Source organism: Pseudophryne corroboree, chromosome 10 (assembly GCF_028390025.1).
Source record: "Pseudophryne corroboree isolate aPseCor3 chromosome 10, aPseCor3.hap2, whole genome shotgun sequence".
In the NCBI taxonomy this organism is placed as follows: domain Eukaryota; kingdom Metazoa; phylum Chordata; class Amphibia; order Anura; family Myobatrachidae; genus Pseudophryne; species Pseudophryne corroboree.
Window position 1 is genome coordinate 223,605,649 of NC_086453.1, and position 17,969 is coordinate 223,623,617.

The window sequence follows — 17,969 nt, forward strand, 5'->3', positions numbered from 1 at the left end:
GATTTCTCCCCCATCATACCACATCAATGCCCCAGAGCAGAAGGACGTGTCACTGTTGTTGATACTAGATCTTTGCATTTGGATAATTGGAAATGCACAAATACACTGTGGAATGATATCCACAGAATGCCAAAGCAATAATAGAACTTGTAGATTGTATCAATGCAACGTTGCACCTGTGTGAAAGAGCCTTTGGAATTTGATTTGTGCAAAGTTCTGTGCAAATCACTTACCTCTACCTAGATGATTTTATTATATGTTTTTATGTAGAATGTGTGTGCTGATATTCAAAATATATTTATGTGTAAATGGTGGTCATAGAAGTGATACTAAGGTATTTTAAAGTAACATTTAAATATTACTCTATATTTCTATTTTGAGTTAGGCTGCCACTGTGTAGAATTCAAACAGTTGCAGATACCTTCTACTGTAAATGAAGGTGTAAAGCTTTATTTTAGTTATAAACAAAAGTAAAAGCAAACTTCTTATATGTGCTTAATTATACAAAACTGCAATCCAAAAAGGTTAAAAAAAATTCATTTCAATAATTAAAAAGTACTCTAATAGCCACACACACACTAATTTTCAGAGCCACAACCTGTGTGTTGCACTTTATTGTAGGGATGGCCATCAGTGGGTTTACTATCAATGGCACCAATGGTGGTTAACCTCGATGGTAAAATACCATTGACAGGAGTAACAATAGACGGTTTCACTGACAGATGATTATCTCTGCTTTGCTACTGTCTTCGCTGTAAGCCAGTCAGGTTTGGGTGGCCTTTTGTAGGTCACATCGGGTGAAGGAGGGGGTGCGGGTGGGGGGGTGCCCTGGCTAGTAGGGTGGGGGGGTGCCCTGGCTAGTCTCCCTGTTTTGGCACCAAATAAAGAAGGAAAAAATAAATAGGGGAACTCTTTACTATCGATGATAGAGAACCAAATCCACCCGCCATCAGTGACTAGCCATCAATGGTCGATGGACAACACTACTTCAAGCTTTTCTCTCTGTACTTTACAGCTCATGGAACACAATAAAGTGTCTGACCTCACTCCCCTTCTGCTCTAGAAACTGTAATGCATGGAGCTTGCATACAACTAGGTGTATCTTTGTGTCCTTACTCACCTTACACCAGTGGGAGAGCTAGCTCAGCAATGAAAGTATGTAGTGGGAATTATGGGTCATTAAAATTGACACAAAAGTTTATGCTCTTTTAATAAACCCTATCATGTGTGATGCTACCGTTGCAATGTTCATACATATGTTAGCCCCTAATCATGCATTTCAATACACACGCCTATGGGGCTGCCTGCAAACTAAAATGTACGAATCAGGGCAATGAAAAGTTCTGTTGCCACCGTTCCAACAGCAAATCGCAGGCATCACCTGTGCATCTCCCCTAATTGAATAGATTCCTTAGAGTAGAGGTTTCCAAATGCGGTCGTCAAGGCACCCTAAATTGTCGGATTTAAGCATATCCACGCTTGGCCACAGGTGGCTTAATTAGTACCGCAATCACTTTGATTTAACAATTTGTGCTGAGCTATGGATATACTTAAAACCTGGACAGTTAGGGTGCCTTGAGGACCACGTTTGGGAACCTCTGCCTTGTAGAGTTTAGTGGTCACAGAGTGCTTATATTGGTCAATTCCTTCAAGGATGTCAGAGAGTCATGGTGGCATATGTAATAGCCTGCTCATATTTCTAAAGCGACAACCAGGTTGGTTTTCATTTTACATTATTGTTGCTTTAAAAATGCAGGCAGAATTGCCAAAACCGCACCCATGCCTAAATCTCACAGGCTTCTACATAAGCCCTATACTTTGTTCTATAGGTGTTGCTTAAACCACTGAATAAACCAGATCTGGGCAGTCTGACAGAATGAGCAGGTGTGCTACTGTATCCTTCCCAAGGGCGTAGCTACCATAGGTGCAGGCAGTGCAGCTGCTATGGGGCTTAGAGCTGAGAGGGGCCCACCTTCCCTGTCAAAGTTACATGTGTTCCATACATTTTTCGCCATTGGGTGGTGTGTAGGGGTACGTAGGTTTTTTTTTTCAAACTTCCTTGGGGCCTGCAATATATCTAGGTATGCCCCTGGACCTGCTCATTGTAGTGTGGTATAAAATAAACTGGAGGGCATTTTAATGCCGTCATGAGGCACAATATGAACAGGGAGCACTATATACCATAATGTGAATTTGGGGGTACTATGCGACATAATGTGTACTAACAGCTTTGAAATGTGACATAGGGTGAACTTAAGCACTACTACGATTCATAAAAGTAACTAGGGCACTACTATTTGGCATAACATTAAATAAGGCTCTACTATGGTTCAGAAAATGAACTAGGGCACTATTGTAGGGCATAAAATTAACAACTGCTGCAGAGAAGTGTCTCTCTAGAAACATTGAGATGGGGGGCCTCTTCAAATGTTGCTATGGGGCCCACAAAGTTCTGGCTACGCCCCTGATCCCTCCTGCAAGCATACTATCAGATCATATCATGAAAAAATGTCCATTAGCATTGTGTCAGGTGTGATACAGAAGACAGACATTATAAAAAGGTCAACAGTCACACAGTTGACACAATAGGGTCAACAGGGTCAAAAAGACGACACAAACTTTTGTTTACTGTTATTTTGTGTTTTTTAAAAACATTTCACCAAAATTTGTTGAAATGTGTCCCATCGCGGGCTCGGTGGCTCTCTCCGCTTTGCTCGCCACAGGGTGACTAAAGGTAATAGTTTGTGATATGGATAGTAAATGCAGCAAAAGCTGTAACATTTTTTTAAAAAGTGTTGACGATATATGTGTGTCGGCCTTTTGACCCAGTCGACCCTATGGTGCCAATCTTTTAACTGTCTATCTAACAACCACCTCCCATTGTGCCATTGGAGTTTATTGCTAACATTTGTCATTTTGCATTGTAGAGCAAGGGAAAAAAATTGACCACAGCGGACATCGCACAATAGAGGGAATAGTGCGGAAGCTACATGGAAATAATGATATCATATACGCAATACATACATACTGTCCTGACTGCTCCTGTGGGGGATGGAGCCTTAATAGTTAGCATGTCTGCATTGGATAATTGATACTTCTATTTTCCTGAACAGGTATGTACATTTAGAGGTAAAATTAGAAAAAAACGATCTGACTTGATTTTTGGTCGATGTTTGATAGAGGTTTGTTCGATGTTTGGTCGATTTTGTATTTCAGGTCTAAATTCTACATTTGCTAACAGATGATTTTTGTGTATTTTTTTAAACAATGTCATTTGTTCAAACAATGTAAAAAATCATCTGTTGGTTAAATGTGTGATTTTATATAGGATTCCAAATGGCGGGAAGTCGCATCCAGGCCACCCACTATTCAACGATTGGTCCGTTTTTTGACAGAGGGCGTGTTGAATCCGCTTTTAATTGAATACGTCGAATTCAGGGTCCCGAGTGAAGGGTTTCGGTTGTCGAATAGTGTCGAATCCAAAAACTGATGAATTCACGCCGGAATTCGACTTCAATTGAATATACCCCTTAAACTCGGGAAGTTGCCATGGACAACGTCTCCACTCTTTTTACTGCTTTATACCTCTCCCGCCCTTAATCTGGTATATCATCATGCATGGACTAGCAATATTTTCTATATACTGTATATTTACCAAGGGGCCATGACCATGCACTCTCTAATTGTTAGCCAAGCCTCTATGGTGGCTGGTCACACCACTAAGCATGGGACCCTACCGCTACATTCCCCCAATGAGTCTTTCATGCCCCACTCCGAGACTTACAAAAGTCAACATATGAAAGAAATGTAGACAGTCAACATTTTAGTGGTGGGGGTTAGGCTTAAAATTAAGTATCAACATTATGTACCAATCAACATTTTGGCTGTCACCATTTTGTCCACATCAACATTGTAAACGTGTCAGCATTACAGAGTTTACATAATGGTTGTCGACAAAAGATACCAGACCCATTCCATAGATTATGTGACATAACATGTTTGGGAATAAGATACAATTGAATAACAGACAGTACATAATATGTCTTTAGTGAAAGGTGAGATAGATGTCCATTAACATAGTGGAATTAAGCAAAAATCATCTCTGGGATGTTGACTTTCAAAACCTTTAAAGAACATGAAGAATAAGACGATATATTCAGTTTACGGTCACTGTTATGCTTTAAGAATAATTATATTACTAACAGCTGTTATCAGGCTCAAGAATGACACCACCAGATATCTTCATAGTGGTCTCTCCCCAAGATATTATATCCCCCTTAAGATTTGCTGTTTGACATCTGCTCAAGGCCATGATCTCTTGGGAACTCAAGAGAGAACTCCAAAGGTGGAGATGACTTAATCTTCCAAAGAACGTATTGTTAAACAGTCCAAAGAGATCCGAACGGTCTTTGGCAAGAAGAACCACACCTCCGGATTTTATGACATACCTGGGATGGACAATCTTTTCTTTTCCCTGCAGCCCACTTACCCAGAGATCTGCCTTTCCAGTGGAGGAGTCCCACTGCACACAGTAATGTACCCAGTCCTCCGATGTATGATGCACATTAAAGTCAACAGACTTTCCTCCCACCCATAGCCATAGGTCAGAACCCACACTCAGAGCAAGTTCATGCTCACTATTTGTGGTGGAGTAGGAAAAGACTTTCTGGTTGCCTACAAGCTTGGTTCTCACCCACACACAAAGAGTAAACTGGTTCAACTGGAAAGGCTTCAGAACATTAACTTCCACGTAAGCAGCTGGGTGGATGTTGGAGAAGTAGAATGAGGGATAGTATGGTAATGCATGAGGACCTCCTGGAGAAAACAAAATGCAAATACAGTAAATTAACCAGGCAAGAATTTAATAAAAAAAACAAAACAAAGGAGGACACATGCTCTCCTGGATCTCTGTGATTTGACACATAATCATGCTTTTCTCAAAAGGAGCCTATGTATCAAATAACATTTGCAGGATATCTCCAGAAAACACCCATTTTCTAGGTCTACCCACAAATTCTAATTATCGCCTGGATGTACCCCATATCTGGGTCCATTTCTGTCAGTAAGCCCTTACTCTCTGACTTCCCACGCCTCCCCCCCCGGTATAGTCCCCAAGCAGCTACATCTGCCAATAATCGTCCCCTCTCTTATGCACTTTTGGTTTAATATTTTGCTTTTACTGAACAAAATGTGGATTAATGCCATCTACAGTTAACAGCATTATGTAGGGGATGCGGTCAAGATCCCACCAGACGGGATCCCAGCGGTTGGAATACCGACACCAGGATCCCAGCCGGCACAATCCCGACATATTCTCCCTCTGTGGGTGCCCACGACACTCATAGAGGGAGAATAAATTAGTGTGCCGAGCGTAGCGAGGAACCGTGCCCGCAGCGAGGTGAGCGCAGCGAACCCCTAGGGGGTCGCGATGCGCTCGCCCCCTTGTCGGGATTGTGCCGGTCGGGATCCCGGTGTCTGTATTCCAACCACCGGGATCCCGTCCGGTGGGATCTCGTACTGATCTATTATGTAGGCACCAGATTTTAAGAGTTTAAGATGTGAAATTGGGATTATGAATAAGGGCAGCTTTATCGAAGACAGTTTAGAATTGTTTTTGAGGACAAGCAACCCAAATGGTTATAACCCAGTAACACTGTTTAACATTCACCTTTTCGGCCTTTGGTGGGGTCTAAAACCACCCTCCTCTTCACATCTAAAAGATCAGTCTCAATCTGGGTCAGTTTAGTGCTGATCTCTTGCTGACAGAGTTCTGGAAAGAAACAAAAAACTATTAATCCAAAAACTATAGCTTGTTTAAATGCTTGTATGGCCATGCCAGGCGTCATTCTCGTGCATAGCACGAACAGACAGCACATATAGAAGGCAATTCTGACTAATAGGAATATACGTCAACCATCCACACAAGTTTACGCAAGCAATGCATTACACATGCAGAATTTCCACTTTCACTGGTTCTGACCCTTCAATGTACACCCATCAGGTTGTGCATATCTAGAACAAAAACAAAAGATCCTTCTCCCCCCAAACCGAAACCCCCACATAGGTAATGGCAATTGTCATCTGAAGAAGGCGCTAGATATCAGGATCAAGCATTATTTTGCTTAACGCAAGAGATATCTGCTCCCACCCCTGTAATAGCCTGACTGAAGAAGGTATTCATTATATAGGTAACTGAGGAGGAAAGTGACAGTTAAGCAGCAGTGTGAACTGCGGCATATAGGAGTAAAGTGACAGTTAACATCCATTGAGGGTGGTACCTGAACAAAGGAGGGCTGCGTTGGCCAGAAAGTCTGACAATCTGGGCAAACGTTGCATCAGGGAGCAGAACTGAGAGGCAGATGCAATGTTTAAGGAGGAACACAGATAGGGGTATCAGCAGTGACCGGCTCTGCAGTTAGCTGACTGACAGCAGTATCCACAGTCAGAGTAGTGGTCTCAGTAAAACTGGGCATACACTATACAAATTGGTTAAATCACGGGTTTTGTCCATTTTTCCAGTGTTTAAGAGCAAATGGTCAGTTGTCAGTGGCTCTCATCCATTACCAGGTTTTCATTCCAACCACAGATTATCTGCCAGATAATTGTATAGGTTATGCCTACCTTAACACACACTGTCCAGGGAGGTGGCCTTCAGTTAACACACTTTAGCAGCTCACCCAATTGAACAGATGTAAGATGAAGTAGTGGTTCCCGGTACTGAGCCCTGTCTGGTGAAGCCAGATAGTGAGCAGCGAATACAGCATTGTTAGTAGAGGATTATCCAAGGTATTTGCCAGTGCTGTAACTAGGCATTTTAGCGCTGTGTGCAAGAAACGGTATTGGCCCCCCACCCCACCTTATGTAAAGTATGGGCAGTGCGCGCCATAGGCGTGGCTTCATGGGGAAAGGGTGTGGCCACAAAATAATACCAATTCATACTACGGTGCACAGTAGTCTCCATTATTCAAATTACACCACACAGTAGCGCTGCTACACCAGGTAGAGCCCCTTTTACACATTACGACAGTCAGTGTCCCCTTTTTACACATTACGGCAGACAGCGTCCCCCTTTTTACACATTACGACAGACAGCGTCCCCCTTTTTACACATTACGGCAGACAGCGTCCCCCTTTTTACACATTACGGAAGACAGCGTCCCCCTTTTTACACATTACGGAAGACAGCGTCCCCCTTTTTACACATTACGGAAAACAGCGTCCCCCTTTTTACACATTACGGAAGACAGCGTCCCCCTTTTTACACATTACGGAAGACAGCGTCCCCCTTTTTACACATTACGGAAGACAGCGTCGATAGAGAGACAGACAGACACTTACCATCTCTCCCCGCTGTCCTCTGACACTGGCTGGTGCTGCTGTGCTGTGCTGGGGCGGGCTGCGGCAGGGCAATGGAGTTGAGCGGCGCCTGCGGCTGGGGCATGTTGGCGGGTCCTCCCCGCTCTCAAGCTCCGTACAGTGGAGCTGAGATGGCTTGCAGCTGGGGCATGTTGGCGGGTCCTCCCCACTCCCATGCTCCGTACAGTGGAGCTGAGGCGGCTTGCTGTGCTGGGGCGGGCTGCGGCTGGGCAATGGAGCTGTACGGAGCTCTGATACTCCGTACTGTGTTAAACAGGGCCATGACTGTGCGCTCCCCAGGGCTCTGCGCTGTGTGCAAGGCCCCTCTTGCACACACCTAGTTACGGCCCTGGTATTTGCATTCACATAACTTGGGAAAGTTTAATAACCTGCTTATCCTTCTAAAGGCAGCTACAAATCTAACACTCCAGCTAGAAGAAACTGCCCTCTTAAAACACTTGCATGGAGATACTGCTTCCCAATATACTGTTAGTTCAGGAGACAGCTACTGCACTGTTTGAGGACAGATAAAGCAATACATTGGTACAGATTCTCACCCTAAAGTAAATGACAGATTGAAAGGGTTAAAGCCTAAATAGAATTGCCTGGAGGTAGAGTAAGTAGCCTCAACTACAGCAAAGATACCAAGCACTATATAGACTGTTATCTTGGAGGAAACTTAAAGAACCAGGAGCATAAGGAAGTTACCAGATGAACTCTGTAAAGCGAGGGCTAGTGATAAATAAAACTTATCCATCATAAAAGAGGCATAAATTGCACAGAACTAAAGTGCTACTATTAAGTCTTCCTAGCTCAACCAGGATTAGCTACGGTGTAATATTAGCCATCAGCCAGTCAGTGATCTTGGAGACACTACAAATAACAAAGGAAACCCAACTGTAAGCAACTCAATGCTTTGTACAGTGGTGGTATACAACACCTGCATTAAGCTTTTCTTACATTGCAGGGATACTAGAAGATGCATGAACTGGTGTGTGTGTGTGTGTGTGTGTGTGTGTGTGTGTGTGTGTGTGTCTAAGTGCAATGTACAGTTAGTAGTACACCAGACATTCTTGACAGCGCAGCCAGGAGTCCGCTGCTTCCCCTTTTGTAATAGAGGAAATCCGTTCTGCACAAGCGGAGGATGGACTCCCTCCTTCTGCAGCTGCCCTCTGGGAGTAATGTGGTGACCTCTGACATCATGCCCCAGAATGCCTTGTAAGTGGCAATCCAGGGCGCATGCGCCGGAACTAAATGGGCTAGAGGCTTTGTTGCAAAAAAAAAGAGAAAAGTTTACTGAAAAAAATGTGTAAAACATGGGAGAGCTATATAGAAACCCTGTCCCAGGCACTAAAAGAACAGGTGTGAAAGTGTTTTAAGAGCACATTGTGGTATGAATCATGTGTCTATGAGCAAGATCCCCCAATCACTTTCACTAATGAATACAGTATAGCTAATTGCTGATTCCGGTAAAGGTACAATATCCCTACTTGGCAGGGAATGAAGATGGAGGTGGTGTTACATGTATGATTCCGGGCTTGCTCTATTTTTCATTTACTTATACCCCTTTCAGACTAACAGCTTTGAACACTGGTTATTTCACGTGACCGCGCAAAACCTGTGTTCATGTGCCGTCTGAAAAGTGTCAGGGGAAATTTCCCGGTATTTCAACCCTGCTAGCGGCCAGGGTTGAACTCGTGTTCAACCCAGCTTGCTGTGCAGTGTGAACGGAACCGGGTTGATGCGACCTGTTTCCTGTTCACTCTGTGTGGATGGGCGGCGCTTGGAGATCATGTGTCATCGCCGACGTCACCAACCCGGCAATATGCCGGGTTGTAGACGGTGGCGGGGAGCCTGAGGCAGTTCGCACCCTGGAAGCGACCGTGTCAGGCTCCCGGATGCGACCCTCCTCAGGCGGTCTGAAAGGGGTATTATTTGTATCTTACTTTGGTTAACACCATTGTGAAATACATGACGGAATTGTCTTTATTGTACAATGTGTTCACTCACACACATAAAGATGCGCATTTGATGTAATCCTATATTATACTTCAATTAAAAAAACAAACAAAAAAAACACCTTTTGGAAAAAAAAATAATTAATGACAGGTTGCCATTGAAACAAAATGGTCTGGGAACATTCTGTCAAATCTTTGACATTTTAAAAATAGGGAAGAGAAGCGCGAGTCTGCTAATTGCACTCACCTTTAGTCTTCGGTGGACGGAAAGAAGCTTGCACAACGCGATCATTCAATGGTTGGGCATGACGATAATCATTACGTAATGTATTATTATCCCAGTCAAACAAAGTGCCCTCCAACAGCTTGATCTGCAGAACATAGGATATTCAGCTCATTGATACATTATTATTATTATTATTATTATTGCTTGAAAATGAGTTAGGTCGAGAACCTACTGATTCCATAAATTGGAGCTTTCATTTATGGCTGATTAGTTAAGTCATAGTGATGTGATAAGTATAATTTTTTTAAAGGTATGTAAAAAATAAAAAAAAAATAGACAATGCTGTTCATACACATTTACCTTATATTTAAATATTCAGCCTATAAATATGCACACTTGAGAAGACTCATTCAATAGCATGGAGTGTAGATGAGCAACTTGCTGTAACTCATGGCAACATCTGCCTAATGCAGTACTATCAATTAAAACTAATACCCAATTGGTTATCGAAGATGTAAGGAATAAAAAAAATTAAAAAAATCTGCTTGCTCTTCTTTATTCAGTACATCTATTTCAAGCAAAGTGTAGGACTGTGTTAATGTATTACACCCTCCCCCACACACACTTTTTGGGGTTAGTGTGGATAGTTTTGCCATCTGGGACCACAAATTGATAAAATGTATCTCCTTGTGGGCCCGCTTCACTCGCCGCACTTTGGGCACAGTGTCTTGCTCCGCTCACCACAAGATTACTAAAGGTTATGATTTGTGACATGGATAGTCAGAAAAAAACCCATGAAAAAACATGTAGACCATATGTTTGTCGACCATATGAACCTTTTGACCCCATATGGGGTCTACCTAAAGTATGTTGACCAATAGCCCTGATCCCAGTTGGGGCAACTACAAACACAGTAGTCACTTATTACTGAACTCAAATCATAAGGGATGAGTACTACCGCAGGACCTAATATTTTACAGACATAAGCATGGATTGGGTTACCCTTCATAACATCTCTACCAGTATGCCAGTAGACGGTGAAACTAGATGGAATATATTTGGAAATTAGGCCAGTTGCCAGTGACTCCCAGGGAACTGAACAATAGATGTGAAGCTAAATACATTTTATCATTACCCCTACCATAGGAGGACTGCAGATCTTTATGGTCACCCAATGTATATTTGAGCATATCAATGATTGATACTAGGAATATAAAAATTAAACTAGAACAAAAGTGCAAAAAGTTGCAGTTTTCAGGCCCTTTCCATTAAGAGAAGTGCTTTCTCTACCCTCAGGTCCCAATCTTTAACAAGGTCTCAATCCCCAGCTCTCCCGAAAGGGCTCAATGGACTGAAAAAGCCATAAAGCAACAGAACTCCCCCTATTTCTTGCAAGACAGGGTCCAAAATAGTTCACTACACATTTTTCCAAGAAGAAAAAGCTATGAACATAAATTACAGTATCATGATGGACATTACCTGGTTATGAGAAAGCAGGATATGAGTGTCAAACACCATCCACAGCACATTCTCTGTACAAGGGGGAGTAGTGAGGGAACCCTGGTAGCGATAGAAGTTGTTCAGATTCTCAGGCAACATCGCCAGAGGATCAAGTGTTTTAATTTGAGTCTCCTGGCCTGAGAAAAGGAAAATAAAAATGAGAACTGTGAAGAGAGACACTTCTAAAGTAAACCCAAATAAAAGATTTAAGATTATGGGGCAGCAGTAATTCAATTGTGCAGCTTTTTGGGCACGACTATCAGTGGGTACAGACATTACTGAGGTAGCAAGCAAAAATGTGCATAAACAGAACTTTCTGCATCGCGATCTGGACTTTAGTTGAGTTTAGCCTCTTTGCACAGCTAAACACGATGCTTTTGGGCACATAAGAAGAAGTGCTTACCCAATCAAAGCAACAACAAAATTGCTCAGACGTGCACCCATTACTTTGGCGACTCCAAAAACAATTGAATTGCCCCCAAAATGTCCAATAAAAACAGTTGGCACAGAGTTTGAAAGTCTCCCAGAAGAGTGAATGAATTGGTCATTGGTTGTCCTGGTTCTCCTGTGATATTAGTAATGCATTTTTATATTTATATACCCAGCAAGTCTCAATCATCTGCATATTCTCAAACTGTGCTAATTTGTGAGTACAGAACCATTTTCACACAAAAAAAAGTATAAGCTATAACATGTATTGATGTAGTAAAAATTTAAAAAAACATTCCGTAGCCAAGTTGTTGTTTTTTTTTTGCTGCTCAAAATGTTCCTAACATAATTTTTACATTTCATGCCACTAGAGTTTGTGAAGAACAAACACATAAGTCAGCCTGTTCTGTCTCTGTGAGATCTCGCGAGTGTGCACTGGAGCCAGCCAGGAGGGGAGACACAGCGCATCTGCACTAGGCAGATGCGCAGTGGGTGGTCTAGCAGGCATCGCTGGTGGCGAGAGTTTTCACTCCCCCACTCTGGCACATGAGATGTTCACATATCACATCACTAATGCTTCCTGTATCGCTCTGATAAAGAGTAGAGATGAGCGGGTTCGGTTCCTCGGAAACCGAACCCGCCCAAACTTCAGTTTTTTTTACATGGGTCCGAGTGACTCGGATCTTCCCGCCTTGCTCGGTTAACCCGAGCGCGCCCGAACGTCATCATCCCGCTGTCGGATTCTCGCGAGGCTCGGATTCTATCGCGAGACTCGGATTCTATATAAGGAGCCGCGCGTCGCCGCCATTTTCACACGTGCATTGAGATTGATAGGGAGAGGACGTGGCTGGCGTCCTCTCCGTTTATAGAGAGTGAGACTAGAGTAGAGAGAGACACAGTATTATTTACTTTAGTAATTTTGGGGAGCATTAGGAGGAGTACTACTACTTGCTGAAGTGATAGTGTGACTGTATATCTGACTTGTGGGGGAGACAGTGGGGAGCAGTTAGAGTCTGAGAGCAGGAGTACATATTTTAACGTACAGTGCAAACTTTTGCTGGCACTCTGCTGCCAGAGTGCCACACTGCCATTGTGACCACACTGACCACCAGTATATATTGTGATTGTCTGCTTAGGAGTACTACTTGCAAGTTGCTGATAGTGTGACCAGTGACCTGACCACCAGTTTAATTAATCACCACCAGTTTAATATATAATTGTATATAATATATATATAATTGTATATGTATACCGCACCTACCCGTGTTTTTTTTTCTTTTCTTTCTTCTTGATACATACTACTATAGTAGCTTACTGTAGCAGTCTGCGGTGCTGCTGAGCTGACAGTGTCCAGCAGGTCCGTCATCAGTCATTACATAATAAATATATATACCTGTCCGGCTGCAGTACTAGTGATATTATATATATATATATATATATATATATATATATATATATATATATATATTAATTTCATCTCATTATCATCCAGTCTATATTAGCAGCAGACACAGTATGGTAGTCCACGGCTGTAGCTACCTCTGTGTCGGCAGTCGCTGGTCCATCCATAATTGTATACCACCTACCCGTGTTTTTTTTTTTCTCTTTCTTCTTGATACATACTACTATAGTAGCTTACTGTAGCAGTCTGCGGTGCTGCTGATCTGACAGTGTCCAGCAGGTCCGTCATCAGTCATTACATAATAAATATATATACCTGTCCGGCTGCAGTACTAGTGATATTATATATATATATATATATATATATATATATATTAATTTCATCTCATTATCATCCAGTCTATATTAGCAGCAGACACAGTACGGTAGTCCACGGCTGTAGCTACCTCTGTGTCGGCAGTCGCTGGTCCATCCATAATTGTATACCACCTACCGTGGTTTTTTTTTTTCTCTTTCTTCTTGATACATACTACTATAGTAGCTTACTGTAGCAGTCTGCGGTGCTGCTGAGCTGACAGTGTCCAGCAGGTCCGTCATCAGTCATTACATAATAAATATATATCCCTGTCCGGCTGCAGTACTAGTGATATTATATATATATATATATATATATATATATATATATATTAATTTCATCTCATTATCATCCAGTCTATATTAGCAGCAGACACAGTACGGTAGTCCACGGCTGTAGCTACCTCTGTGTCGGCAGTCGCTGGTCCATCCATAAGTATACTAGTATCCATCCATCTCCATTGATTACCTGAGGTGCCTTTTAGTTGTGCCTATTAAAATATGGAGAACAAAAATGTTGAGGTTCCAAAATTAGGGAAAGATCAAGATCCACTTCCACCTCGTGCTGAAGCTGCTGCCACTAGTCATGGCCGAGACGATGAAATGCCAGCAACGTCGTCTGCCAAGGCCGATGCCCAATGTCATAGTACAGAGCATGTAAAATCCAAAACACCAAATATCAGTAAAAAAAGGACTCCAAAATCTAAAATAAAATTGTCGGAGAAGCGTAAACTTGCCAATATGCCATTTACCACACGGAGTGGCAAGGAACGGCTGAGGCCCTGGCCTATGTTCATGGCTAGTGGTTCAGCTTCACATGAGGATGGAAGCACTCAGCCTCTCGCTAGAAAAATGAAAAGGCTCAAGCTGGCAAAAGCACCGCAAAGAACTGTGCGTTCTTCGAAACCAAATCCACAAGGAGAGTCCAATTGTGTCGGTTGCGATGCCTGACCTTCCCAACACTGGACGTGAAGAGCATGCGCCTTCCACCATTTGCACGCCTCCTGCAAGTGCTGGAAGGAGCACCCGCAGTCCAGTTCCTGATAGTCAGATTGAAGATGTCAGTGTTGAAGTACACCAGGATGAGGAGGATATGGGTGTTGCTGGCGCTGGGGAGGAAATTGACAAGGAGGATTCTGATGGTGAGGTGGTTTGTTTAAGTCAGGCACCCGGGGAGACACCTGTTGTCCGTGGGAGGAATAGGGCCGTTGACATGCCTGGTGAAAATACCAAAAAAATCAGCTCTTCGGTGTGGAAGTATTTCACCAGAAATGCGGACAACATTTGTCAAGCCGTGTGTTGCCTTTGTCAAGCTGTAATAAGTAGGGGTAAGGACGTTAACCACCTCGGAACATCCTCCCTTATACGTCACCTGCAGCGCATTCATAATAAGTCAGTGACAAGTTCAAAAACTTTGGGCGACAGCGGAAGCAGTCCACTGACCAGTAAATCCCTTCCTCTTGTAACCAAGCTCACGCAAACCACCCCACCAACTCCCTCAGTGTCAATTTCCTCCTTCCCCAGGAATGCCAATAGTCCTGCAGGCCATGTCACTGGCAATTCTGACGAGTCCTCTCCTGCCTGGGATTCCTCCGATGCATCCTTGCGTGTAACGCCTACTGCTGCTGGCGCTGCTGTTGTTGCTGCTGGGAGTCGATGGTCATCCCAGAGGGGAAGTCGTAAGCCCACTTTTACTACTTCCACCAAGCAATTGACTGTCCAACAGTCCTTTGCGAGGAAGATGAAATATCACAGCAGTCATCCTGTTGCAAAGCGTATAACTGAGGCCTTGACAACTATGTTGGTGTTAGACGTGCGTCCGGTATCCGCCGTTAGTTCACAGGGAACTAGACAATTTCTTGAGGTAGTGTGCCCCCATTACCAAATACCATCTAGGTTCCACTTCTCTAGGCAGGCGATACCGAGAATGTACACGGACGTCAGAAAAAGACTCACCAGTGTCCTAAAAAATGCAGTTGTACCCAATGTCCACTTAACCACGGACATGTGGACAAGTGGAGCAGGGCAGGGTCAGGACTATATGACTGTGACAGCCCACTGGGTAGATGTATGGACTCCCGCCGCAAGAACAGCAGCGGCGGCACCAGTAGCAGCATCTCGCAAACGCCAACTCTTTCCTAGGCAGGCTACGCTTTGTATCACCGGTTTCCAGAATACGCACACAGCTGAAAACCTCTTACGGCAACTGAGGAAGATCATCGCGGAATGGCTTACCCCAATTGGACTCTCCTGTGGATTTGTGGCATCGGACAACGCCAGCAATATTGTGTGTGCATTAAATATGGGCAAATTCCAGCACGTCCCATGTTTTGCACATACCTTGAATTTGGTGGTGCAGAATTTTTTAAAAAACGACAGGGGCGTGCAAGAGATGCTGTCGGTGGCCAGAAGAATTGCGGGACACTTTCGGCGTACAGGCACCACGTACAGAAGACTGGAGCACCACCAAAAACGCCTGAACCTGCCCTGCCATCATCTGAAGCAAGAAGTGGTAACGAGGTGGAATTCAACCCTATATATGCTTCAGAGGTTGGAGGAGCAGCAAAAGGCCATTCAAGCCTATACAATTGAGCACGATATAGGAGGTGGAATGTACCTGTCTCAAGCGCAGTGGAGAATGATTTCAACGTTGTGCAAGGTTCTGCAACCTTTTGAACTTGCCACACGTGAAGTCAGTTCAGACACTGCCAGCCTGAGTCAGGTCATTCCCCTCATCAGGCTTTTGCAGAAGAAGCTGGAGGCATTGAAGGAGGAGCTAAAAGGGAGCGATTCCGCTAGGCATGTGGGACTTGTGGATGGAGCCCTTAATTCGCTTAACAAGGATTCACGGGTGGTCAATCTGTTGAAATCAGAGCACTACATTTTGGCCACCGTGCTCGATCCTAGATTTAAAACCTACCTTGGATCTCTCTTTCCAGCAGACACAAGTCTGCTGGGGTTCAAAGACCTGCTGGTGACAAAATTGTCAAGTCAAGCGGAACGCGACCTGTCAACATCTCCTCCTTCACATTCTCCCGCAACTGGGGGTGCGAGGAAAAGGCTCAGAATTCCGAGCCCACCCGCTGGCGGTGATGCAGGGCAGTCTGGAGCGACTGCTGATGCTGACATCTGGTCCGGACTACAAACAAAAACAAATGTTTCCGCACCGGTACGGCTCCATGATTAAGCCACGGGCGAAATGCGCATTGGAGTAAGGCGCTGACGACCCGAGATATGCTCCTAATGATATTGTGTTTATTGTTTGTGTTAGTCTAATTGAAGTGATCGAACCTGAGGTGAAAGTGTTAATGAAACATAACACTGCCTCCCCTAACAAGAGACACACGATATCTCTCCCACTGTCAGAGATTTATATTTGTCTGCAACATCGTGCAGATCAGAACTGCTTAATGCCGTCTCACTTAGTACGGCTTATGTGAACTCAGCATACCGCTATTAGTTCAACACACAAAGAAACATTGTTAATTGCGGGTGCAAATGCCTAGGTCTCTAATATTACTGCCTATAATACTGTACAGATGAGAAGCTATTGCCTCAGTGAGATGTGTTTAGAATTTACTTTGCAATCTTATTATAGATATTAGCAATATAGAGAGGAAAGAATAATTTGTCAAGTCATCAGTCAATTATATCTATTAAATATCCTGTCATCCTTTAAGTTTATTAACACAATCTTCAGAATCCTATATTAGTTCACAGTATAATACGCTAACAGGAATATCCATTCAGGCAGTGTGAACAGTGAAATATAACACTGCCACCTTAAACACAATATAACACTGCCTCCTTAAACACGAGACATATGTTATCTCTCTCACTGTGAGTGATTTATACCTGCCAGTAACATCGTACATATGCGGACTATGCAATGCCGTTCTATGTAACACGGCTAACGTGAACCCAGCAGACTGCTATCAGCTCACCACATAAAGAGACACTACTTGATTGTGGGTACAAACGTTTAGACCCCTGTTATGAGATACATGTCATCTTTAATTTTACTGACTGTGAAAATTAATACTGCCTATAAGATTGTGCAGATGAGCAATTATTGCTTCAGTGAAGTGTGTGGAGAACTCATTCTGCAAATTTATTATAGACTCTAGCTGTACATAGAGGAAAGATTAAGTGATCATATCCATTAATTAATTATTCTATCACCCCAGAGTATATTATTTACACAGGCAGTGTGAACAATCATCCAAACAGACTCTGTTCTGTTTTACAGCAGTTCATAGTACAAAGAATGTTTAGTATATTTGTTACATTCTTTCTCGAGTGACTCATTCTGTCACTTTCTGATGGTGGAGAGTCTAGCAGAACTTAATTTTGCAACAATGTATGAGGGAGACATAGTATTCAAGTCTATTATTCAATGATATTTGTAAAATTTATTTACCACTCCCGAATGATATAACAGCATAAATATAGGAGGAACGTCCCTTATTTCTGTTTCGTTTGATGTCAGTTAGAGGATCACTACATTTATAGTGGTGGTAATTTATACACCCACTACGTAGGACTAACATTTATATTAAGTAGGTGATAATTTACACACCACTACACAATACTAACATTGATATTTGGATCGATTATTTAGGACTATAGGAGCAATATCAGGTGTCTCAGCGCCAGTTTTTAATATTTCATTTCTTACTATCTTCTAGTTTTTAATATTTCGCCTCTTTTTTTTTGATTGGTGGGGAGTTTATTTTATTCTAAAT

At 43.0% G+C, this 17,969-nt stretch overlaps 1 protein-coding gene across 1 annotated transcript in view; it reads right to left on the reverse strand.

Moving 5' to 3' along the window:
* Positions 1-3,810: 3,810 nt before the first annotated feature.
* The window catches only part of CA6 (carbonic anhydrase 6), a 42,114-nt gene continuing 27,955 nt past the window's right edge, over positions 3,811-17,969 (reverse strand). The window contains exons 6-9 of the mRNA XM_063943105.1: positions 11,020-11,177; positions 9,562-9,685; positions 5,669-5,770; positions 3,811-4,815 (exon numbers count right to left, since the gene is read on the reverse strand). Coding sequence (XP_063799175.1) covers positions 4,199-4,815; positions 5,669-5,770; positions 9,562-9,685; positions 11,020-11,177 — 1,001 coding nt within the window. The 3' untranslated portion in view covers positions 3,811-4,198. The remainder of the gene's footprint in view (positions 4,816-5,668; positions 5,771-9,561; positions 9,686-11,019; positions 11,178-17,969) is intronic.